A 24,159-nucleotide genomic window follows, 5' to 3' on the forward strand; every position below is an offset into this window, starting at 1 on the left:
GAGGCCCCATCCCTGGAAACATTCAAGGCCAGGTTGGATGGGGCTCTGAGCAAACTGATCTAGTTAGCGGTGTCCCTGCTCACTGCAGGGGGGTTGGACTAGATGACCTCTAGGGGTCCCTTCCAACCCAAAACATTCTATGATTCTATGATTCTATGATTCTTCACTTGCAACACGCGATGCGTACTGGAATAACCTCTTCTGTTTCCTCCTCAGTTCAAGGCTCATGCCTCGTTCTACTATCCTCTGTTGTGTGAAATTATGCAGTTTGACCTTATTCCTGAACTTCGAGCCGTTCTACGAAGGTTTTTCCTGCGGATTGGCGTGGTGTTCCAAATCTCCCAACCACCGGAACAAGAGTCTGGACTAAGCAAGCAGTAGCAGGTCGTGACTGAGTATTGCTCCGTTTAAAAGTTTATATTCCTCAGCTAAATAAAAGGACCAGGTAGCTGAGCCATTCTGTCTGGATATCCATAAAAATGGTTTCTTTGTCCGGCGATGTGTATCCAAGGGTTAACGGTACAGATGCTTACCACTGTAATTAAGGCTTGCAACGCTCCAGTCCCTTTGTTTCCTGATGGATTATCTCTAGCGGTTTCTCTTGCCTGGCTCATGCTGAGCACAGAGCCAGTTTTTAGCACAGTCCTCTCGTCAGCATGGGCTGCGGTATCCTTTACTGTCCTAGGCAGCAGTATAGCAACAGATGTTTATGGCGGGTGTGAAAGGAAAATGTACCCAAAGAACTATATATGTAAAGGTTTGAGCTTCTGCAAGAAGTACAACTCAGGAGAGCTGTATTTTGAAGGATAAAATGTTTATAGTGAAAAGAAAATGGAGATTATTGTTCATGGTAAAAGATATTTAGCAACTATGTCTGATATTCTAAGACTTTTTGCACACTCAGGCTGTCTGAGACATTGGTAATCATCCTTCTGTGAAAAATGTACAGAGATGCAGGTCTGTAATATAAACTCTTTAACACTATACAGTTCTTCCTGAATTGTTTTATTTCTGTATTATTGATTTGCTGAAAACCCACAACACTTCATTGTTAACCAAATGCACTAGAAGGTTGGGTTTATTTTGGGGGGTTGTGATTTCTTTTCTTTTTTTTTTTTTTCTTTTTTTTTTTCTTTTTTTTTGGTTTTGGTTTCGTTGTAGCCCAGCAGTTAGTGTTGCTGACTTTTGTCAAGAACAGAGGTAGAAATATCACGACTGACATAACTACCTGTAATATACTTGGTTTAGGGCTTTTAAATATAACGAGCCATTGAAAGGATGATCCTTCAAGGACTGGAACTTGAATCACTGCAAACAAGTCTAGGTTGTGTCTGCTGTCAGATGTTTTTTGTTTGATGTAGATTTCACTCTTATGTACAGAATTTAATGTTGAATATATTCAAGTAACAAATCTGGCATGGTTTGGGGATGGTTGAACTTACTGGAAATGTATCCATACTGTGAATTGTGCTCCGATGGTTAAAAGACGAGATTGTCAAGCATTCTGTATTACAATGGATGTAGAAATTTTTTTCAGATGGACAAAATGTATATGGTACAGATATGTAAAGTTTTCTATGTAAAAAAAAAAAAATTCTGTACAACTTTCTGTACAATATTTGGTTCTCATCTGGCATATTCTAATCAGGTTATAGGTCAATAAAGTTTTTGAACTCTTTCATCAGTGCAATCAAACCCAGTCTAACCCACAGCTACTTGTTTTACAGTTTCCTTTTCCTCTCGTGCTTTCATCTCAAGGGAACGAGCCCCAGCCCTGTGGGGGCCAAAAGGTGGGTGCCCTTTGGTTGACCGGGATGTGTCTTCTCACTGTTAGGCAAATACAGTAAGTTTTAAAAAAAAAAAAAAAAAAAAAAAAAAATTGCCTGTAGTTGGATGAGGCAAATGAACCCTGTAGTGCTGCCCAGGCAGAAACTCAAATTCTGCATTTTGCTTTCTGGGGGTTAAAGTATTAAAAGGAAACAGACGATGGAGTGAGGGTGGATGGGAGTGAAAGGCTGGGGCTGCTGACTCGGAATATACTGGGCAGCTAAGCCTTGTCAGCGTCTTGGATTTTTTAAGTAGAATTGGAATTGGATTGTTCTCCGGCGCGTTCTCACAAAACTGAGGGCTGGCCACGGAGAGAAGCGTGAAGACTGAGAAGGCGGATGAGGGAGCCCGATCTCGGAGGTGAAGGCACCTCCTGGCAGCTCTTCCCAGCAGGCTCCAGAAGTTAAGCGTAAGCAGTTCAATGAAATGGCTACGGAAAAGCCAGGGATGGGAATTAAAAGGCAGGGCCTGCGACTGGGAGTTTTCTTGTGGTGTTAATTGGGGTGGAGCAAAACCAAATTGCATTTACCAAGCAAAGAAGGGGGAGAAGTGAGATCATTTTAATTGTAATTGTACAGTCTTTCTTTTTGGGCTGTATTTTATTTTTCCAGTTTGTTGTGTAATGTTTAAATCTTAAAACCGTGGTACTAGGCCAGACCTGAGGTCTTTCCTGACTGTCTGACAGGGATCAGTAATAATTCTTAAAAGTATGATGTACCCTATCCCTCTGCACCAAGGAGGTGTTCCTGACGCCGTTACCCAGAGCGCTGGCTCAGCGGCCGCTTAACGCATCTGCTGTCCAGGCGTCTGCCCCACTCCTTTTTAAACGTCTGTGTTCAGGACTCGCCATGCAGGGGCAGTGAGTACAATAGAGTGAGTACCTACAAAGTTTGGTAGCTTGGGTTGGAGTGGTTTTTTGTTTGTGTTTTTGTTTTAAACCTTACTGCTTCATTGTTACTCCTGTTTAGTCATGACTTTTTTACAGCATGACCTTCTCCTGCCTTCCGTTGTTCATTGATTATGTGGAAAAGGCCTAACGGCCGTTTAGTCTTGGCTCATTGGAAACTGAACTCCTGTATCACCCTTCCTATTTCCTGTGCCCCTCTTTAGTTCTTGCAGTGTCAGACCGGCGCCAGCTGTACTTGGGGTGTCATGTTCAACTCGCAACTCTTCTCATGGCCACATCTACAAGAATTATTCGAAAAGCAGGGTCGGGCACAGGAAACAGGTTCTGTTTTGGTCGTCTCAACTTTGAGCTCAGGACTGTGGAGCGCAGCTGCATTTATTTTGTAGATGAGACTGTCATAGTAAAAAAAAAATGAAAACATTTTAGGAAGGCAGGCAGAAAGGCCCTGCCTACAGCAGAACGTTGGACGTGCAGAGAAAGCTGAAGGAAAGATTGGGAAAGGGAAGGTGTGAAGGACCAAGAGTATCCCGAAAAGCAGCCCGGATGCTGAAGGGAGGGCAGCTGTGAGGAAGGGTGTGATTCACTGCGCTCAGTGCTGTTGAGCAGCGAGGTTAAAGCGAGGTCAGTGCTTCCAGGTCACTGCAGAGGTGAAGGAGGCAGCTGCAAGGGGGGCTGTGGAATGGCCTGGATTTGAGCAGGAGGATGCCAATGCCAGCCTGTGGTGGTCGGTGACATTTACAAAAAAACTTGCGGTGCAATGAGGCTGGCTTTCTAGGGTGATGCTAACCTGGTGCTTCTGTCGGGGGATAAGACTTCAATCAAAGCTCAGGGGCTAAAGAAAAATTAAACTAGGTGAGGCCACTAGGTGAGGAAGAGGCGAATTTCTCTATCTGGCCTGGAGTTAGTACGGTGAATGTATCCAACTCAGGAAGCACCTGTGAAGAGGCGTCAGGCATCAAAAACAAGGGGCAGGCTGGCAGGTGACAAACAGACACTAAGGATGATGTATGTAAGGTGTGGGCTTCAGCATGAGAGGCTCTGTGGTGTGGCAGTAAGTATTATATATTTTCACCTTAGCCGCTTAAAATTCTTTTGGGATTCCTGTGTTACTGGCCATTGCTGTCATACCCGAGCTGATGGACGCGATAAGCCTTTTAGCTCATGTGCCGGAAACGGGGTAAGAATGAGCCCCATTTGGCACTTCCTCTGTGGGAAGGAACATGCTCGACCCATGAAGAAGTTAAGCGCAACACAATGGTGAAACAGCGAGCATCTCTTGCCTGCCGTCAGCACAGAACCCTTGTGGCCTTCAAGCAGGTAGACAGAAGCTTGAAGGCAGCACTTCAGTAAAAATAAGGACATTTTTAGAAATGGGTTTGGTGTCATCATTTGTTTTGCCCTGCTGGTCAAGCTTTGGCCTCTGGGTGGGAATTGCTAATCAAGAGGAGAGTCACAGCCTTACCCTTGCTTCACCTCGGTGCTTAAGCTCACTGAACTCCTAAAATCCTGGCTCCCTCTGCATGTCCTTGCTAAAGCTCTGTGCGTTCATTCAGCAATGCTTCCATGTGGATTTCCTGCTTCTTCAAAGGTGGGCTTAAAGTTCTTGTTTGTTTATGAATAAATGTAAGCTGAAGTAAATGATAAATTAAGAAAAGCAAAGTCTGCTTTCACATTTTTAGTAACAAAATAATTTATTAACTCTTAAATCAGAACCATAAATTAAATATATGTAACACCACCTGTATTTCCAGCACATAACAGGTTAGGGAATGAAGATACATTGCTAATAGTCATTGTCCCATGAAACTGCTTGCTGAGCATTCGTGCAGGATAGCACTCAGCACTGTACGAGAAGCAAGGGCCCTTCTCCAAGGTGTTTCCTCTTTTGGTAAAAGCTTAGAATGTATCTGTCTATCTCTGCTGTTGGGTTACTCTATTTCCAGACAGTTTTGGAGCTTGGCTATAAACAAAGCTAAAAATCAAGTTTGATTTAATATCAAATTCACACACACACACACACTCTGTTTTTGTGGTAAGTCCAGCTCTGAGGCTGAAAATTTACTTGCCTAAAAAGTGCAAAAACCCACCAAGCTATTCCTTCCTCCACTTCCCACGTCATGTAATGCAAAACACCCCTGCTCTACCTCTCCCATTACACTGCAGCTGCTGTTACTTTATTATTGCTAATGTAAATGACACGTACGGCTCCACACGACATCCAGGGAAGAGAACGACCCCTGCGAGAGACCCTGGAAAGTGCAGTAGTGCTGAGCGGTCCCGCCGCCGCCGCAAGGCACAGCCGGTTCGCGCGGGCTCGAGTCAGCCGTGCGCGGTTGAGAGGCCTTGCCAACTAAGCGGCAGCGTGTTTTCAGGCGAAAGCTTTGCTGGGCTTGACTGTTCAGCCAGGAGCCGCTGGAGCGTCTCTGACGTCCCTGGTCGCAGCCAGGGCTCTGTTGCAACCGAGTCAACCGAACTGGGACGTCTGCCAAGGCGCGGGGCAAGGTCAGCCGCTTCCCCTAAGGAAATGCTGTCACCTGAGAGAGGAGGAGAGCAACGTACGTATGTTAAAGCTTATCGCACCTCACCACAACATTTTGCTCTATTGAACAGACTTGTGTCTGCAATACATGCATAAATAATGCTTTTAACTTGCATATGTTTCTACTTAACATGCATTTTTGATGTTCTGGGGAACTGGGCCCGCCTAGAGTCAACAGCTAAAGACTCCCAATCTTTGATGTCTAATGGCAACAGCTCCTCCCCCTGCCAGACCAACAAGCAGGCAACCTTGGATGGATGGGGCAGAGGGCTCTTGCTTTCCCAAGGCCTCCCAGTACAGCACCAAGTCACATCTGTCAGTGCCTACATGCACAGAAAATGCTTATAAAAATAAGGCCATTGAGTTACAGTGTTATAGCTAAAAGCCCTTGTACAGACAGCATCGAACTCAGGAGAGACCTCAGGAAGAATTATTTTAACACTGGTAAACAGTGTGAAATGCAAGCCAGGCTATATGTCCCAGTCCCGCATAGCTAATAACCTTAATGTCGTTCTGAAATGCAGCCTGGGTAAGCCATCAGCTTCCAGCTACAAAACAAACTACACCAAAAAAAACCCCAAACCCAAAGCAGCCTTGCCTTTGAACTTGGGGTCTTTACCACTCTGAACAACACTACTTGTGTCAATTCAGTCAGCAACCATATGTACCTCATACCTTAAATGGATAGGTTTTGGTGTGGATTAGCAAACAACATAAATTTTCATTAGATGTATAAATATAAAAGGATATGAATGTATCATTTCTCTCTGCAGTTTGGTTTTTGGATTCACATTTTAATTTTTACATATATAAAGCAAAAAATAATGCAGAATCCCCACACCTGTAGTAACTGAAAATTGCAATGTTTTCATCCTTTAAGCCCAGTCATGTAAATGGTTCTGGTTTGCTGGGGGTTTTTTAAGCTGGGCAGAAAAATGTTTGAAGACTCTGGATTAGGGAAAAAAAAAACCCCCACAACATTTTTGCAGAAACATACTAATTCCAATAAAATACAATTCTGTTACATTTCACTTAAGCAATTCATAAGTCTCATTTAAGTATTTGGATGATCTTTTCCAAACTTCAGCTTTTTTTATTTTGGAAAAAAATTATGACTTTTTAAAATTTTATTTTAAACCAAAGCTTCTCTGAAGCTCCTCACTCAACCTTGAAAGCTGATGGTCTAAGCATGGGTGTGAGAACCCAAGCCCTGCCGAAGCAGCGGCCAGGTGGTGTGGATGTGAAAGGAAGGGCAGAAACTGCACAATCCCACAAACACCGGGAGCGAAGGCTCAGCTTAACTCTTTAGGCAGGATGCGGGTTGTAAAACAAAAAGCCAAATACTTTTTGTTCAAAAACAATTTGGCAGTGAATCCACTAGTTCTGTCACATCGTACAGACAGCAATCTGATCATCCTCCAAGCTGCCTCAGTCTAGTGAAAACAAAACGTCTCTGTAACACTAAAAGTGCAAACAGACCTCCCTCTCCCTAGAGCCTCTCATCTCCTGTACCTGATGCTGGGTTTAAGGCTGGCAGAGTGAACCTCTTTGTCTCCTAAATCCCAGGTCAGGTGAACTCTCCTGTGGGTTGAAAGCTGCAGTTTTTACATACGTAAGTTATGGTGGGGTTAAAAACAGAACCCAGCAGGAAAAATAATACCTAAAGAAAATTAATTTTCTCTTTGCTACTTTTTTAAGAGATGATATTTAGAAACAATAAAAATGAAGTAATATATTTAATTAGAGACAATCAAACTGCAGACTTTCAGGCCAGAAGGCTGCATTTCCCTGAGTTTAACTCCTACTGCCTTCCAAAAAAGCCGTTGTTAGATCTCCTAGCAGTCAGAGGCAAGAACTGTTCTGACAGAGATAGCATAAGATCATAGTGCACGTCACTGTATCAGACTCATTTGGTGCTGCTTTTAGAAAGCACCACAGATCAGCTGCAGTACAAAACTTGCTTCATCTTGTATTTCAACATTTTGTACACTCCATTAAAAAAACTTCTTAATTGGGCCACATAGAGAGTCTTTTCTTTGGAGTTTGTATCTAGAGGGTGGGGATGAGCAGACCTCTTTCCTCTGCGTGAAATACTGATTTAGAAATTGAGTGGTGTCTGGACGGCCGCTAAACACTGACTGCAGCACACCCTGCCCCTAAATGAGAACAAAATCCTTCAGCGCCCTGGGGCGGGTGTTAGGGTTTGTCTTCTGTCAGCCTGCGCTTACCAGGAACCAGTGCTGCTGCCTGCTGTGGATCATCACAGGCTCCAGTGTTCCTTTCCTCAAAGACAGGGAGGAATGCCTAAAAAGTCTCGAGCAATTCAGGCAACTTCTCTTACATATAGCAGAGTCTCAGCCACATCTCTAGTTACTCAAAGCTGTGAGAATTCTCTCATCTGTATCTGACTCTGCTCCTGTTTACGCAGGTGAGATACATTGCCCACTGGAGAAAGGAGCTGCTGGCTTGCAGGGACGTCATCGGCCAAAGTACTCACCAAGCCTACATTAATGGGAATGGTTTTTTTGGACGGGTGAAAACAGAGGAGGAGACCTGGCTCCAATATGCCCTAATTTTCCAATTAAGAAAACAATTCTAGGGTGACTTGAGGATTCCCACATCAGTCTCACAAAGGAAAAGTGAACTGAACTGCTGTGAACAGAGCCTCCTTCCTGCACCAACGGTATCAGATCTTAAAATTTATCTTAAAATTTATCAAAGCCTGTAAATTGCCATCTCCCAGTCACATAAAGGGAAGATAACCAGTTGGAGTCCCTTAGTTATATATTTGACAGAGTTGTTTTCTCCCAGCAGTGTCTCTGAGGGTGGAGGGGAAATAACAGCCCTAGCTGTTAGGAAAGCAAGAGGATGCCACAAGGGTTCCATCAAACTGCTAGGGAAAAGGAGTAAAACCACTTGGCTTCTCTCATTTTTTTTGTAATGCCACTGAGTATGAGGAGGGAACAGGAGTGCAGGCAGCAGTGCAGCCCCAATGACCACAGCTGGATCTCTGGTTACATTTCCAAGCGGCACATATGCTAAGGATGAGTGATAGTCCCCATGTGTTCTAAAGAACAAGCTACATACAGGCATATAAATATATATACACACACACACACAGAGACACACAGAGAAATTATATATACCTGAAGGCCGAAGCTCTGCAGACAATGACAAACAGAAGGCAAACAAAATAAAAAGTGTAGTTCACACAATACGAGGTGAAATTATAAAAGAGGAGAGAGAGAACAAGGGCAGAGAAGTAAAAGAAGTTCACATAGCACAAATGTTTGGGTGGAGTAAAATTAGTAAAGCATTTGTTTAGATTATAGAAGAAATGAATATGAATGGGGTTTTTTTTTAGTGACTTAAAAATCACAGTGAGATGGTTAAAACAAACAAAAAAAGGATGAAGTGCTTGTAAGAGTACCCATAGCAACAGAATCAGAAAAACTGTCAGCGTCTGTACTCTCATTAAGTTTATAGAAAGGAGACTGATACTGTAATTGCCTAGACAGCATAGCAACCGCCTCCTAAAAAAAGGGAGATTTCAGACTCATGAAAGAATCATGTAGCACAAAGTCTATCAACTGGGTCATAATCCACGTGCAAAATTAAAGGCCATTAATGGTTGCCATAATTGGTGCCTCACACACAAAGTGGATCCACATCAGGCAGGCAGCCTATGGAGACGCTCTGAGATAACTCCCAGGGTTTGATGCATTACACGGTCACAAGACACACATAATAAATTCAAGTGCATCTACAGTGAGAGAGGTATCAATATCAACCTCAAATATTGCATGATCATTTATGTTAACAAACAAATAGCACATCCAAATTAACTAGAAATTGAAGTACTTCTTTAAAGACAATGTTTTGGCGTATCTTCATGCTGGTTGGACCACAGACATCCGACTCCTAGGAATGCAATAAACTCACACAGGCACCCCATCAACGTTAATCAGTGGGGAGTTTCATTTCTTTCCACTAACGTTTCAGCTATGCAGCTGGACACCACATCTCCCTGCTGGCAGGGACACATCGCAATATTAAAAGCAGTACAGACAGGAGAAGCACGAATGGCTGATCAGACAGGAACTGGAGCATCTTTTTCTATTACCCTCCTCCAAATTTACTCTAAAAAGCTGCATTGAAGTTTGCTGGGGAACCTCCTGCACCAGCTACAGAGGTCTATAAATAATTCATATGTTTCATCCGGTTGCCCACCGTTCAACTACAGGCAGTCTATTAATATTTGTTCCTTCAATTATTGTAATTACTTAGTATTCACTGCATCATCTCTACTACACAGAGCATACCTAAGTAAGCAGATTTCTGCTGGAGCTCAGTCAGCCTCTGCAATCGTTCTTCATTCTTGCCTTTCAACTGATCAACATCGAGGCTGAAGCTCGAGTGCAAAGAAAAGCTGTCAGGCTGCAGCAACGGTGTCTGGCCCGGTGGAACATCCTCCTGCAGAAAGTAAAAAGATGCAGAAATCCTTCAGTTCAAGAGGATCCTGTTTAAAAGGGCAAATAGCTATACATGTACACCCCCAGCATCCATATCATCTAGCCACTAAAGAACCACAGGAACTGTTTGATGTTAGATCTGTGGTCCACCTTCCTATTTAAGCCAATCAAGTTATTATACATACAGCACACTCCAAAGCTTTCTGCTTTATTCGTCTCCTCTCCCTTGCAGAAGATGGAAGCTGTGGTGATAGATTAACTTCTCCCAAGGCAGGAAACGTTTCCCCATTAGCACCTGGAAAACAGGTCAAATAATTTTCAAAGAAATCAAAATACTAGACAGTGTTCAAACCTCTTTATGTTTTGAAATAAGCCAATATATTGTACTTGGTTTAATCACAGGAATCAAAGGCATGTATTCATCTTGCATGAAGCCAGTGATAATCCAGATGCAGACAAAAGAACAAAGTACCACAACAGCAAGGGATAAACTTCAAGCAAAGGCAAGGAATATCTTGATATATATATTGAGATCTCTATGATATATATCTCGACTCTATGATTCTATGATCTCTCCTAGGTGGAGGATAAGGCATTTCACATCCTGCAAATCCACCACCTACCTTACTTCACCATATTTTGCTTATACCTAGACCTTTAATGAGTATAGTATCTCTGCTTGAAAGACAGAAAATTGAAAGAGGCAAACTGGAGGCATAAAAAGATACAACCATGTAAGCAATTATGTGTGTAAACATGTTACACAGAATATATAATCATGTTACATGGAATGATAATGTTACATGGAATACGATAACATAACCAATGCCTTAATCACATATCCTTAGGCATATCATCTTAGCCTTTTCACGTAACAGAGAGTTAGAAACTGTTCATACAAAAATAAATAAAGATCACACCTCTGTCACATTACAGTGGGGGGAGTTAAATCTACTTTTATAATATAATTGAACCCCAAGGTGATGTCTGCATCACGCTTGTTTGGTCTATTTCCCCTTCCTTTGCTGATTCTAGAAACTATTTTCAAACCCAAACTGTTTCAAACAGATACTTTTCCTCTCTCCAGGACCAGTAACCACCACTTGGGGGCTGGTTTATGGCTTTGCCGCTGTGTGGTGCAGACAGTGGGCTCTTTTCTGGTTCAGTCCCTCTCGTACCTCCAAGAACAGAGCCTCCCAGAAAAACAAAGGACTCTGCTTAACAAAACCAGTACAGAATCCATTACCACCAATTACCCTGTGACAACGAAGTCACCTTTCGGAAAGGCTCACAGCCTAGTATGACATATTAAGTTAAAAAAATAAAAAAAAAAAAGATCAATGTATGTAAGTATATATGCACACTCACACAAACACACAGAGTACCGAATAACTGCAGCATTTGTCTGAAGTGACATACTGTGACATTAAAAACAAACCACAACTGTGGAAAGAATGGGCTTTTTATTTCCTAGCGATTTGAAAATAAATTTTAAAGAAATATTTTATATCATTCATGAGTTTCAAAGGTCTTCACGTGAAATTTTAAAAGTACCGATTAAACAATTTCTTTAGTTGAAAATTGAAGTACTTAGGTTTGAAAAGTAAATTTGATTGATATCAAGGAAGTTCAGAGGAACAAAGACAGATATTTTTAAAAATTCTTTCATATTATCAGTTGGGTTTTCCCTAGAAATAAAAACTTTATTCCCCTCTCCTCTTCTCCCTCCCCCAGTTTCACCAAAGGTACTCATGCTCTCATCACAAATGTTTCAAGTAAAAAAAAAAAGCAATGCATAATTTTGCAATGGTATATGGCTAACAGTCCACTGATCAAAATTCTAGTTACAAGGTCAGTTGAACTTCACTATATTCAAAATAGTGCTATTACTTAGAATGCAAAAAATGGTTTAATCATGTGAATATCTCACAACAGAAACAATGTACAAGCTAAAGAATTTATTTGTACCTTTAGTGTTTCATCAGTGTGAGATGCTACCTGTTCCTTCAAGCATCTGTCATTCAGACACTGCTGCGCAGATGTGCTTTCAAATCATTGCAGTAACACTAATGAATTTCTAGGGTTTCAAGTGAGGCAAAAAATGGGAAAAAGAAATAGGTAAACCTCTTTATTCATAACTGCCTCAAATTTCTGAGCCCTAAGAGATAAAGACAAATTCATTTGTAATGCTACCATCTATCACAAAATTGAGTTGGACTGTAAAGCCCTGTCAACAAAAAACCAAAACAGAGAGTAGTGTTACGCTCTTCTTAGGAAATGAAACACATTGTTAAAATACACCACAAGTACTTCACAGAAGACCCTCAGACCGTGTGAGCAGCACAATTCACAGAGGAGGCAGCCCACAGATAATGGGAGGTTTTATTTTTCATTTCAGGGATGGAAGTCACCAGATCCATAGTGAGAACTTTTAATAGCTACTTATAAAGCTCAAATAATGCAAAAGGGTAACAAAGTTTTAGTTAGTGCCTACAGCTCAGTACTGGGGAACACGCTTTTTAACAGACTCATAAATTATCTGGGGAAAAAAAAGGGGGTGAACAGTATCATAAGTTAACTCCATCACATCATGCATGAATCAGCTGGAGAGGAAGAAGGAGGAAATAGGAGAGAGGACTATAAATATCAAGAACCTTATGAAAGTGGTGAATAAAACCAAGGAGCGCCCCGTGACAGGGGTGGCAGATTCAGAACAGACAAAAGGAGATACTTCACACAAGGCACAGTGTGGAAATTTATCCACACAATACTGCTGACGGTAAACAATTAAAGGGATTCAAAAATGCTGATTCCGATTCGTGAAACACAATCTATTAAAGACCCAGCTTAGCAAGACTTGTTAAATGCAAACACACGGCATTTGATTCAGGAAGGCTCTGAGCTACAAGTCACCGGAGGCTGGAAGAGTGCCCCGCAGCGCTGCTGCACACCTGCCCTCCTCCTCATATTCCTCCCCTTGCAGCCTTTCTGGCTACTGTTAGAGACAGGGCATTCCGCCAGATGATGGGCTCTCCTAAAGCATCCTTGGTCTGTATATAATAAATAGTATTTCCTAACCTGAAGAAGAATGTATTGCAGTGAGTACCAAATGCACCGAACAAGCCTGAAAGCCCCATCCTGCACCCTCCTCAATGCCAGTTTCTGTCCTCTACTCCAGGACTTGCACCTAACAGAATAAGCTTGAATACATTTCAATTGAAAAATTCTGCTTTTAAGAGAAGCCAGAGATAACAGTCATGGGTATATAGAAACATACCTAGTTTCATTAAAAAGCACTTGCAGGAATCTACTGCATCTCCCCTACAGCAAAGAATAAACCTTTGCAAGGTGATTTCCCATAAATGATTGAAGAGAATTTCAAGGTGCTATAATGCCTACTAATGGAAAATAACGTGTAGAGGCCTGAGCTGGTTAAGGTTTTTTTAAAAAAAAGAAGTTCTAGCCTTATTATTTCTAGTGACTGGAAACAAACCTCATCTGAAACAGCACTTTTGCATACATGCATATTAAAGGTTGAATAAAGAGACATAAGACAATGATTAACAGAGTCCTCTATACAAAAATCTGAAGAAAACTAAAAATCATCTACTTCAGATGATTAAAAAGTGACAATGTTTACAAGTATGCTGTTACAAGTTATGTGAAATGAAGTAATGTGTGAACAGCAGAAAAGTGAGTAATTTAGAATGAATCATTATTTTATACCCATATAATCATACTTAATATCAAGCATGCCTGTAAAACAAAAGAATAAAAATGAAGAGTCACTGGCTGCCCAACGCTTCTACATTTCACTATGGACAGCTCGTAATTGTAAGCTGTGATTGCTAATGAATTATTTTATTTGCTGCAGAACAACAGAGAGCATTGCGTATTCTAGCATTGTAATGCATTTGCTGAACAAATATTAGCTTTTCGTTATCCAAAGCTGGGAAAATGTCAAAAAAAGCTCCTTGACAAGGCTGACATCCCAGTCAGAGCCCAATGAGCACAGAAAGACACTTTCTGATGAAAAGATGTGAAGTGGTGTAAGGCAAGTGAGCATGATCATTAATTTTAGGTGTAACCTACACAAATCTCTTGCACTATAATTACATAAAGATCTGCATTTTAATTTGGAGGCATAATTTTCTAATACTTTAAAACAATCACCATAGCTACACGCACTGCAACTTTTAGAACAGTAATAATCATTTTAGAGACACATCATTAGATTAAATGACATGTTCGTACACTGATAACATGGTTAAGGGGAGGTACAAACTCACCGATAAAGGCGCTATCCGATTCCAACAGTGAATTTTTCAAGAATTCATTAGATTCATTCCTGAACTACAAAAGTGAAACAGAACACATGCAAATTCAGATGCCTCAATATCTTTCTGTGGCCAAAGTATAATTAATCTAAGTTAACTGCCAAACTTCTGCAAAGCTAACAGCAGCTCTACAGTGTTCAGTACTACTCCTTACTTCATTGCTATAAAAAACCTATACATTTTTAAATAACTCATATTCTCTTTAAGCATTAGGGTTTTTTTACTTTTCTGTAGTAATCCCACTTGCAGAATTGCCTACACATGGCAACTGTTGTGATTTGTGTCACACAGCCATCTCCATCAAGAAATACATCCCTGGCACTCTGCTTGAGTTTCAGAGCAGTCACCACCAGAAGTGAGCTTTGCACCTAAGGTTTGTATGACGTATTGATCAAATGAAGAACAATTCCTCATGTGTCACTTATCCCACCACATACAATCTTTGATATTGAAGTATTAAAATAACTCATTTCTTCATAGTAATAACAAGCACTAAGAGTAATATTTCTAGTTCACTGCACAGTCGCAACCGTTTGTTACAGAAATTCTGCTATGGAATAATTTATGTTGAAAACCACTCTGAAATCCAAGCAGTAGAAGCTATCAGAGGAAACGGAACAAGAGAAAACAATTTTTTTACTGCAAAGCATTGTCCTGAAGAAGAATTTCAGGCAATAAATTACAACTATAAAATGTGTTACAGTGATTTTTTTTTTATAAAAAAAATGTTTCCTTGAGGCTAACGGCTTTGCTCTTGCACAGTCTTCCATTTTGTATGGTTTCACATTCCCATGGGACACAATTGAACTCTGTTATTCTGTAGTTTGGGTTAGTGCAGAATTCCTATCTGATAGCACTTTATTTTGCTCTTTTCACCAAGTCAGAAAATAAACATCCCATTGGAGACAACAGATCTAATTATCAACTGCCACGTGCATCGCTTAAGCCACCTCAAGTCAGAGCTTGGCTTGGCTGCTTCTACTAATTCCCACCCCCAGCAGCAATCTAACATCATATGAATATAAAATAAGTACCAATAAATATAAAAAGGAGGGAGTTAAAGAATCAAACTATTTCTATATACAAAGATGAACAACTTGCATGCCAAGTTTAAAGAAGCTGTTACTCATCGTACTGACAAGCAAGAGAAATAAATAAGCTTGCTGTCTTGCTACTTAAGCGTAATTCCTTTCTCCACATCTGTGAAAGACACAGTATTTCTCACACTTGAAAAAGGGAAAGTAATATAATAAAAAACCTGTTTTATTCTTACCAGTCCCATGGTTTGTGGGTTACCACCAGAAGCAGAATGATCTAGATCAATAAAAGCCACATAGACAGGGGACAAAACGACATTATTGACATAAAAACGGTTAACACTGAAGCATATTAAAAGTTTTATCAACATATTATTACAAAAATAAAGACCACTATGCATTACTTCTTTAAAATTACACAGACTGTAATGAATACTTTTAAAACATTTGAATGTAACGTTTATTCCAGTTTCCTTGTGTCAATTTAAGTAGAATCAGAGAAATCAAACAGAACTGGGTAGTATCTTATTTCTAAGAACACTGAGCATGCGTGCAAGCCCTTCTTAAGGCTGGATTCATCAGTCTTTCCCAAAGAGCAAACATACTTTTCACATTAGAACTATACTGTTCATCACTAATAAAAATCAACTGTTTCCCATCTTGTTCAAAACCTGATTTATTATTCAAAAAAGGAAGCGTAACTATTTTTGTGGCTACTGAAAACCAATTTTTTAAGAAGATATAATCGCACTTCATTAAATGCTAAAACTGCACTAAATTGTGCTGAATTCTGATGAAGTTCTCGATACTCCCAACAGTCAGAACTACTTTTGTGCTATGTTCACAACAATATTGTAAACACTTGTTATAGAAAGGCTGTTACCAAGTGTTGACTGAATAATGTAAAAAACATGGATTTGTGGGAAGGCAGCATGGTTTAAGCCATCAAAGCAACACATTAGGGCACAAAAGGTTGCTGCATGAATACTTGGTTTCTCTCTTTTACCCTCTTGTGTTTTGTTTGTTGATATCTTAAGATCTTTGTTATTTGAATTACTGCATTTTAAACAATATCTAGTCACGCAGCTAGCAAGAAATGTTTTTCTCATTGTATGCTCTGCACATTGCTGAATCCTAATGCAACTGGAACATGGTACTGAGAAAATATATCAGGCTAAGTAACTTCAGATGAAAAAAACAGTTAAACAGAAACCTACTTTCCAAAGTGTACTCAAGAATTCAAAATCTATGTCCTTCTTACTATAATAAAGATTATCCTCCCTTCCCTAGCATAAGTGTTTTGGTTTTGTTGCATCATCTTCACATATTAAATTTTATACATGTCACGTTTTTTCTTATATTAAACACATTATGAATTAAAAAAAAAAAAGAAAGTTAATGGCATTCAACACCCCAGTGGTTGCTAGTGCTAAACTGCAACACTTTAAACTCCATCTGAACTTCACAGCTAGGACGCACACAAAAAAACAATAATGGAAAGAAATCTCTCTAATTTACCAGTTTTTGTTTAAACTTGCTGTGAACCAAGTAGAAAACCAAACCCATACTGCATCAAATTTCAAAAATTAAGAGTGCCAAAAATTAATTATTTCTTCCATAATTAGGGATCACCTGAGCCATGTACTTCCTGACCCCACTTTGGTTTTTGCCATTATTTTTAGTGGTCTATCAAGAGCTAGACCGAGGGAGTCAGAAGTCTCATATATATGTAGTGAAGCTAAACATTACAACAGTTCTGTAGTTAAAACTCATGGATACTCAAAAAATATTTATTCTCTATTCCATACATCTGCTTGCCAGGAATAGGCATGTTTGTGTAGCTAAACAGTCGTATTTATATCACCAGAACTCAAGACTAATGACGTCCTCCCCTAGGTGGGACATCTCAACAACTAATTTTGCTAGCAAGAAGGATGCCTGCAGAAATGGATGCTCGATGCTGAGCACACTGTGTTTGCAGTTTGCTTCAAAGAGAAGCTGAGAGGGTGAACTAGACAGTGATCATTTGACAGGGGAAAGTACTTGACTAAGGATAAAAACCTCAGCTCTGGAGAGCACACAGAACCATCCTGAAAGTTCATCTAACAATGATGCCGTGCACACTGGAAATACAAAGAAGCAGAACTGAAGTTACTCTTCTTATTTGGTTTAAGTCTTCAAATAAAATATTTAATAAGATAGTTTTAATTTCGTGCACCCCTGTCTAGCAAACTTATTCAGCATGAAGCTGACCTGCTGTCTAGCATCAAAACCCACAGCACCCAGGCCGTCACTCCTCCTGGACTGACAACCACCCTATTCCTGATTGCTACTCCAGTCAAGCAGAGCCCAGCACTGCAGTACAACATCAAACCTGCTCCTGTGTCTTTCCCTCTTACCCCTCAAAATAATAATCATCCAGAAGTCTGCAATAGACTGCCTTATTTATAGGGACACAGCAAGCATTTTAAAAATTTGGGATACTTAAAAAATCATTAATTTCTCAGGTTATAGTTCCACTAATAGCCCACATATTTCTCTTTTACATAGAGGAAAAAAAAAGAAACAAAAAGCACATCAGAGGCAAAACAGTATATAAAGCATGTAAGGTAAGGAACACTTACATATAGTGTGAGAAAACAGGTAAGTATTTGCCACTACAGCCTATAATGGACATTTCGCCCACAGTACAAAAATCCATATTGCTTTAGTTCAACTTTCTTTCTGCCTTAAATCAGACAATAAAACCACTCATCTATTTTCAGTGGGAGGAAGATGATGAACTTGTCTCTGAGCAAAATAAACTGGAAATAGAGATATACACGGCAACTAATTAATTCTCTTGCTCAGTACACAGTGACGGACTATAAAGTTAAATGATGTTGTTAAGCAGTAGGAGAGAGAAAAAGAGAGGAAAAGGTGCTCAAGGATCCTCTGTAAGCGTCAGTGGAAAATTACTTTAAAAATCAACTGCTTGTCTACCAACTAATCTAAATTGCCTAAGGAAATGCCTCTTTAGGTTGTCACCATGTAAGCCTGCATTATCTACTTAGCATTAGCATATGACTAAAATGACTGCATGTCCTCAAAATTAATGAAAAGGGCAAATTTGCTTTCTAACTGGTGGAGGTTTCTCTCCAGACAACATTAAATTAATGCCTTCTCAGACTGGCCTATTGAAAAATATTCTAATTGTGGAAAACAAAACCAAACCACACACATCTCTCAGTTGAGGGTAGTGAATTATTTTTCACCATTTCAGTCAATCTCACAAAAGGGAAATCTGAAGACAACTCTATACATTCAATTTAGACATTAAATAATATTCAAGAGCTTGTAATTAACACAGAAAGTGGCACGGATATGCTTATTTGCAACTGCCATGTTATGGGATTCATAAGCAATATTGCACACATTGCTTGAACACCAGCACATCTGTCCCAGATGGAATAGGAATAATCTTTAACACTCACCAGGGTACCAAACAAAACACCCTGCAAGTAACTGTCACCCTTCACACCTTGGTATAAATTTTGTTAATCTCACTCACATATGGATCTATTAACAGGTAACAAAAACAAGCCTCAAAGCACAACCAGTGATAAGAAGAGGCGTTCAGTTTTTCTAAAACAGTATGGAAAGGTTTAATTATTTTCCTTTCATGCGTGTTTGGGGGTTTTTAAGGAAACTTTCACCTCATCTCTAAGGCTAAAAGAACTCTAAGGAGCAATCTGAAATTGTACGGGGTGTCTGTGGCAAAGCGGGGGGCTGCAGGGGTGGCCGCTGTGAGAAGATGCCAGGGGCTGCCCTGTGCTGGGCACAGCCGGTACCAGAACGGACCCACTGCAGGACACAGCCAAGCCCAGCAGTCAGGCTTGTGGTGCCTCTGTGTAAACGTATTTAAGAAAGGGCAAAACGAAGCACGGCATTGAGGAGTGAGGACACAAGTGTGAGCAGCAGCCCTGTAGATACCCAGGTCAGTGCAGAAGGAAGGGGAGGAGGTGCTCCAGGTGCCGAAACAGAGATTTTCCCTGCAGCCTCTGGAGGAGACCGTGGTGAAACAGACGGAAAGGCGCAAGAAGACAGGAGCAGCAGAAAGAAACCACTGTGTACTGACCATAATTCCCTCACACCGCCTGATGCCACTCATTGCGTCATCGAAGGGACTGAGCATAACCTGTGGTGGTACCAAGGAAAGGGAGCTGGGGCATCGGGAGTGAAGGAGTGAAGTTGGGCATGGGGAAAGGGGCAGAAAAGGTGTGGCTTTGATGTTTGTCTTTTGTTTCCCACCACTCAAAACCAGTCATTAAACATTTATTTAAATTGATAATAATTAGGTTAATTTTCCCCAAGTCGAGTCTGGTTTGCCCACAACAGCAACGGGTAAGCACTCTCCCTGTCTGTACCTCTGCCAACAAGCATTATTCTTCCTGTTTCCCCTACCATCTCACAAGGGGCATGAGTGAGGGAACATGAGCAAGTGAGCAGCTGGGTGGGAGTCTGGCTGCTAGCCAAGGCTAAGCCACCACAGTTTCTCTTCAAAAATTTAGTTAGGCCAGTCTGAATTACAGAAAGAAACAGTTTTCTGAGAAATCTGTATCTTGCACTCAAAACTTGAGTTCATTGATATAGTTGCAACAGTAACTTTTGGAAAGGTTGAAGCAACTCTTGTGATATTTTTAAATAACATCTAAAATAACTTGAGATACTGCTCTTTCATGACTGTTCATAAAAGATATCTGAATGAACATTACACTTGGTATTAAGTGCAGCCTGCAAAAAAGGGGCATTGCATTTACTTTTCCCTGCTTCTGCAATATGCAGCCAAAATATTTTACTATGTTAGGATGTTAATACTTTACTGTATTAGGATGATCTTTATTAAGCAATACAAGCAACATTTTCATTCTGGAACCTCAAACTAGTTATGATATCTTACGTGTGGTTTCTAAAGCAAAGCCTGTTTATGGATACAGATTTCTGAAACTTTGAAACAGTCAACCCAAGGCTATGGAAATAAAGAAATTTAATGCATTAAAAGGAGACCAAGGTGAAGACACACTGGCTGCATTTTAACCAATTCACAGTTCAAAGCCATCTACTTCCTCAAGTGAGAACTGAAGAAATGCCACAAGGAACTTACCTGCCAATGCTTTTATCACAAATCAGGTGAAGAGTTTTACTGCTCTGTAGTTTTAAGATACAGTAACCAAACTACTTTTCTCTTGCATTTTTCTGAAGTATGAAGCACTAGTTAAATTACTTTCCCAAAGAAAAACAGCCACAGTAATTAAAAGGGCATTCCATTTTTTTATGCTTTACATTATGACAGAATTTCAGTATTCTGGTGTTTTACTGTTTTGTACTCTGGTGCTGACACTGAACTTGAAAGAAGTAAAACTAGAGCTGATGTTTTCCAATTCTTATAAAATACAAAACAAATAAACAAAAATCATTGAAATTATCTTGGACCATTCATTCCTTACCTTCTGTTTCTCTCCTCATTCTCATTCTGTCAAGTTTCTTCTGCTGCTCCCTCAACAGTGCCTGCTGTTGAATCTCTAGAGTCTGGTCATCTTTTGGAGGATCAGGATACATGTGCCTCAAGCCCATACGTGTTTCAGAATCTAGAGCAAAGATACGAAATTTAGATTTTTCCTTAAACCAATGTTTCTGAAAAACATTTTTAAAGACCTAGCTACAAAGTCATAAAAAACATTAATAATAATGATGACAATGGCCAAGAGGATGAGCTACTTCAGCAAGGATTTTACAATTTTACTATACTGAAAAATATATTTTCTGGTAAAGGAGAAACAGAAAATTACACAGAATCATAATTTGTTGGTCGGTAAAAAAATCAAATTCAGTCTACTTTCAGTAACGTCATAGTATTAAATGCATAAGAAGTTTAAGCAGCAAGGACCAGAAGCTAGGTCAGTGCTCAGAGTGATAATTCAGCATTAGAATGCCATGAATTGTGTGCACTTGTAGGAACAGCCACACAGAGATATACACACATACAAAATGCCGTCCACAGAGTATGTTGTGTATGGGCAGTAGAGGTGAAAAGCCTGATTTTTTGTCTTTAAATCCTGGGTGGCATGGAAGATGGAGGAAAAGAACAGATGTTTCACTACCTTTCTTCATTAATAACAAGAAGATCTACCTGCCTTTGTATTTAAGTTCATTAAACTCCCAGATATTCTGTATATTGACGGGATCTTGTGCCTCCTTTGATGAAGGTCGCCTTACTGGAGCCTGTAGACGCAGCCTGGCCATCTCAAATATGTCCTTTGGATTCTTCTCTCTCCTCCCTCTTGAAAAGTTTATAAAATAAGCAGAATACAATTTAACACTGTAATATTAATGAGTTGGATGGAAATATAATATTGATAAAGCTCACGTATTTTATCCTTAAATAAAGCTATCAAACCAGGAAAATAAATTTGAAAGTATCATGTGTATCATGTTATAAAAAGGGATAACCTACTTAAAATCAAAAAGCCCCTCAGACTTTATGGAATGGAACTAAGACTGATGATCTCATGAGTCTTTTCCAACTAATTGGTATGATTAGCTAATATATTTTGGAAGTAAACCATTTCTTAAAAATAAAAAGGGTATGATTTTCAATAAGAAAGAATTTCCACAGCAGTATGCTATTCATAAGCATATTCATCAGCAGTAGTACTGCAGTTCACAGGCATAAATTATGCCCTAGGAAAAAAGGTAATGAGATAAAATTCTGCCTTAGACATCTGTTTTGGACCACTCTCCAAGACAGAGTATTGCAACTTTCAATCCTACCAGTACAGCCATTCTCACACTAAACTTTAGTAAGATTCTTGGAAAAAACCCATACAGATTAGAAAAAATGAAGAAAATGTTATATACAAGTTCTATCTTTATATTTTCATTTCACTCATATATATTCACCAACTAATACTAGGCTACTAATACACAGTAGCTTTGAGTTCCTGTGCAAAATCTGACTTTTAAAAGTGAAGATTAAATTTTTACCGTGTAATCGGTACATCATCATCACTGGCCACATTTAGCAACTGTTCCTGCAGTCGCCTCTCTTCGCTACGAAGCTGTTTCCTCATCTCTGATAATTCATTTATCACATTCTTTCTTTCCTCTGGAATTTAACACAAATAATTTAAAAATAAAGAGTGTCAGAGACACTTTTCTGCCTACCTCATAAATGTAAGGTGAAAAAAAAAAAGGAAAGAGATAATCAACTATTAATTAAAACAAGGATTATACAACCGCAAGAATCGCAGCATTTCATACACTAGAAATTAGGTCAGTGCTTGTATTTTGAGACAGCGCAAGGACCAGATCCCCTGAAGAGCAGAAAGCATCCAAACTTCAATGGAAATGTTTCGCTGCATTTAAAAAAGGAAAAGCCATGAAATACCAGCAAGTGGGCACTGCCAGTAAATAGCCTTAGTTTGAAATTAGTAAATCTACACAGTCCTCAGAGACCCAGAGGCAGATAACAGGAATTGAGGTGGTATCAGCAAGCACACAACCTCATTTATGTTTCCTGACCCAAAAGTGGGATATCTGTCTGCTCAGTGCAGACTCTCTTAAGTGTTCAAGAGTTCTAAATTCAACACTTATTTTTAGTATGTGCTCATGTTGAGTTTTTAGACCTACTTTGGGTCTAAGCTGGTTTTTGTGGTCAGGACAGCATTCCTCCACAAGTTAAAAGAGTTTCATAAATACCTTATTTTCCAAATAACACACTTAATAATTTGGTATTTTACTGACTTTTAGCAAGCAAGCAAATTAGTTACTAGCTTAAATCCTCAAACACAAGATTTAATTTATATGTCTTTATTCATCTCCTGATGGTCTGAGTCAATCGATTTCCAAAAGCTGTATTAAGAACCCCTCTGCCTTCCATTTAGTGGAAGAGCCATAACTCCCCAGAACAGACCCAGGTACTGACTGCGGGGGATTTGTATTTGAATTTACTGTTACATTGCACATGTTGTTTCTTTTATACTTGTAAAACAGAATCAGAAGAAAAATTACAGCTTTCCACTCACATATTGCCAAGATAACTAACATATGAAGAGCAAAGAGATCCTCCCAGCGTGGCTGAATTTTAAAACCATCAGTGAAAACTAAGAGGAACGAGCAGAGGATTAGCCAGATTAACAAAGGAAAGTAGAATTTAAGAGTTAGGACTGCAGTGCTCCACTCATTGTTTGTCTAATCCATTACTCACTCAGCCAATCCAAAACTCTCCCATTTTGCAATATTCTGGTCACAGTGAGTGAAAGATCCAACACTTCCCATGCAAACTATTCCACGCTTAGGGACATGGGTTAGTGGTGGGATGGCAGTGTTAGGTTAATGGTTGGACTTGATGATCTTAAAGGTCTTTCCCAACCTAAACGATTCTATGATTCTATGATTCTCAGAGTTTTTACAAAGTTGTATGTCCTGATGAAGACATGTAATAAATGCATTTTTATTTTGTATTAATACTTCAGACATTCCATATTAATACACTGATAATACTAAAACAGAGAGAACACCCACATAGAAATGCAATCTTTATAAGACTATTCCTTTGCAGGCAAGAAAGATGACTGTAACTGAGAACAATTTGGTTGTAATAGAAAGTGAGCTTGTAATAAAGAAAATACCTACCAAATGCACGCAACTGATTTCTTCTAGCAGGGACAGGTGGTGAAGGAGCCCTTGGTTGTGGAGGATCCTAGTGATCATAATGAATATGAAATGTTAACATGTCAAAGGAAGAAAATATAGCAGACACAAGTACATTTTATTTCCTTATTTTATGTCCAATTTACATTTACTACCACTACTACTGGAAGACAGAATAGTAACCTTACAGGTTGTTAATGCCTAAGGTTTTTTTAAATCTGACCTTTAAATTTATAATCCAAATTACTATGATAATACTTATAATGCACTATTCAGAGATCTAGATAAAGCTGTACCAAGTACTGCAAAGACACAGAAATAAACTGATCTTCCCCCAGATTATATTTTA

The 24,159-nt window shown here is 39.6% G+C and overlaps 2 protein-coding genes across 14 annotated transcripts in view; one reads left to right on the forward strand and one right to left on the reverse strand.

Moving 5' to 3' along the window:
* ARFGEF1 (ADP ribosylation factor guanine nucleotide exchange factor 1) overlaps window positions 1–1,650 on the forward strand; it is a 52,648-nt gene extending 50,998 nt beyond the window's left edge. Inside the window, exon 34 of the mRNA XM_035890089.1 lies at window positions 217–1,650. Within this exon, the coding sequence (XP_035745982.1) occupies window positions 217–381 (165 nt within the window). The 3' untranslated portion in view covers window positions 382–1,650. The remainder of the gene's footprint in view (window positions 1–216) is intronic.
* Window positions 1,651–4,434: 2,784 nt separating this feature from the next.
* CSPP1 (centrosome and spindle pole associated protein 1) overlaps window positions 4,435–24,159 on the reverse strand; it is a 63,587-nt gene continuing 43,862 nt past the window's right edge. For 9 of the 13 annotated variants that reach the window (XM_035890073.1, XM_035890063.1, XM_035890062.1 and 6 more), the window contains 9 exons: window positions 23,793–23,859; window positions 22,143–22,263; window positions 21,293–21,438; window positions 20,606–20,746; window positions 15,356–15,396; window positions 14,035–14,098; window positions 9,931–10,040; window positions 9,596–9,746; window positions 4,436–5,268 (listed from right to left, as the gene is read on the reverse strand). In XM_035890073.1, the coding sequence (XP_035745966.1) occupies window positions 5,054–5,268; window positions 9,596–9,746; window positions 9,931–10,040; window positions 14,035–14,098; window positions 15,356–15,396; window positions 20,606–20,746; window positions 21,293–21,438; window positions 22,143–22,263; window positions 23,793–23,859 (1,056 nt within the window). In that variant the 3' untranslated portion in view covers window positions 4,436–5,053. Of the gene's footprint in view, window positions 5,269–9,595; window positions 9,747–9,930; window positions 10,041–14,034; window positions 14,099–15,355; window positions 15,397–20,605; window positions 20,747–21,292; window positions 21,439–22,142; window positions 22,264–23,792; window positions 23,860–24,159 lie in introns of all 13 variants that reach the window. The other 4 variants (XM_035890068.1, XM_035890065.1, XM_035890069.1 and 1 more) reach the window with 2 other exon arrangements.

Source organism: Egretta garzetta, unplaced genomic scaffold (genome assembly GCF_000687185.1).
Source record: "Egretta garzetta isolate BGI_Z169 unplaced genomic scaffold, ASM68718v1 scaffold251, whole genome shotgun sequence".
Taxonomy (NCBI): Eukaryota; Metazoa; Chordata; class Aves; order Pelecaniformes; family Ardeidae; genus Egretta; species Egretta garzetta.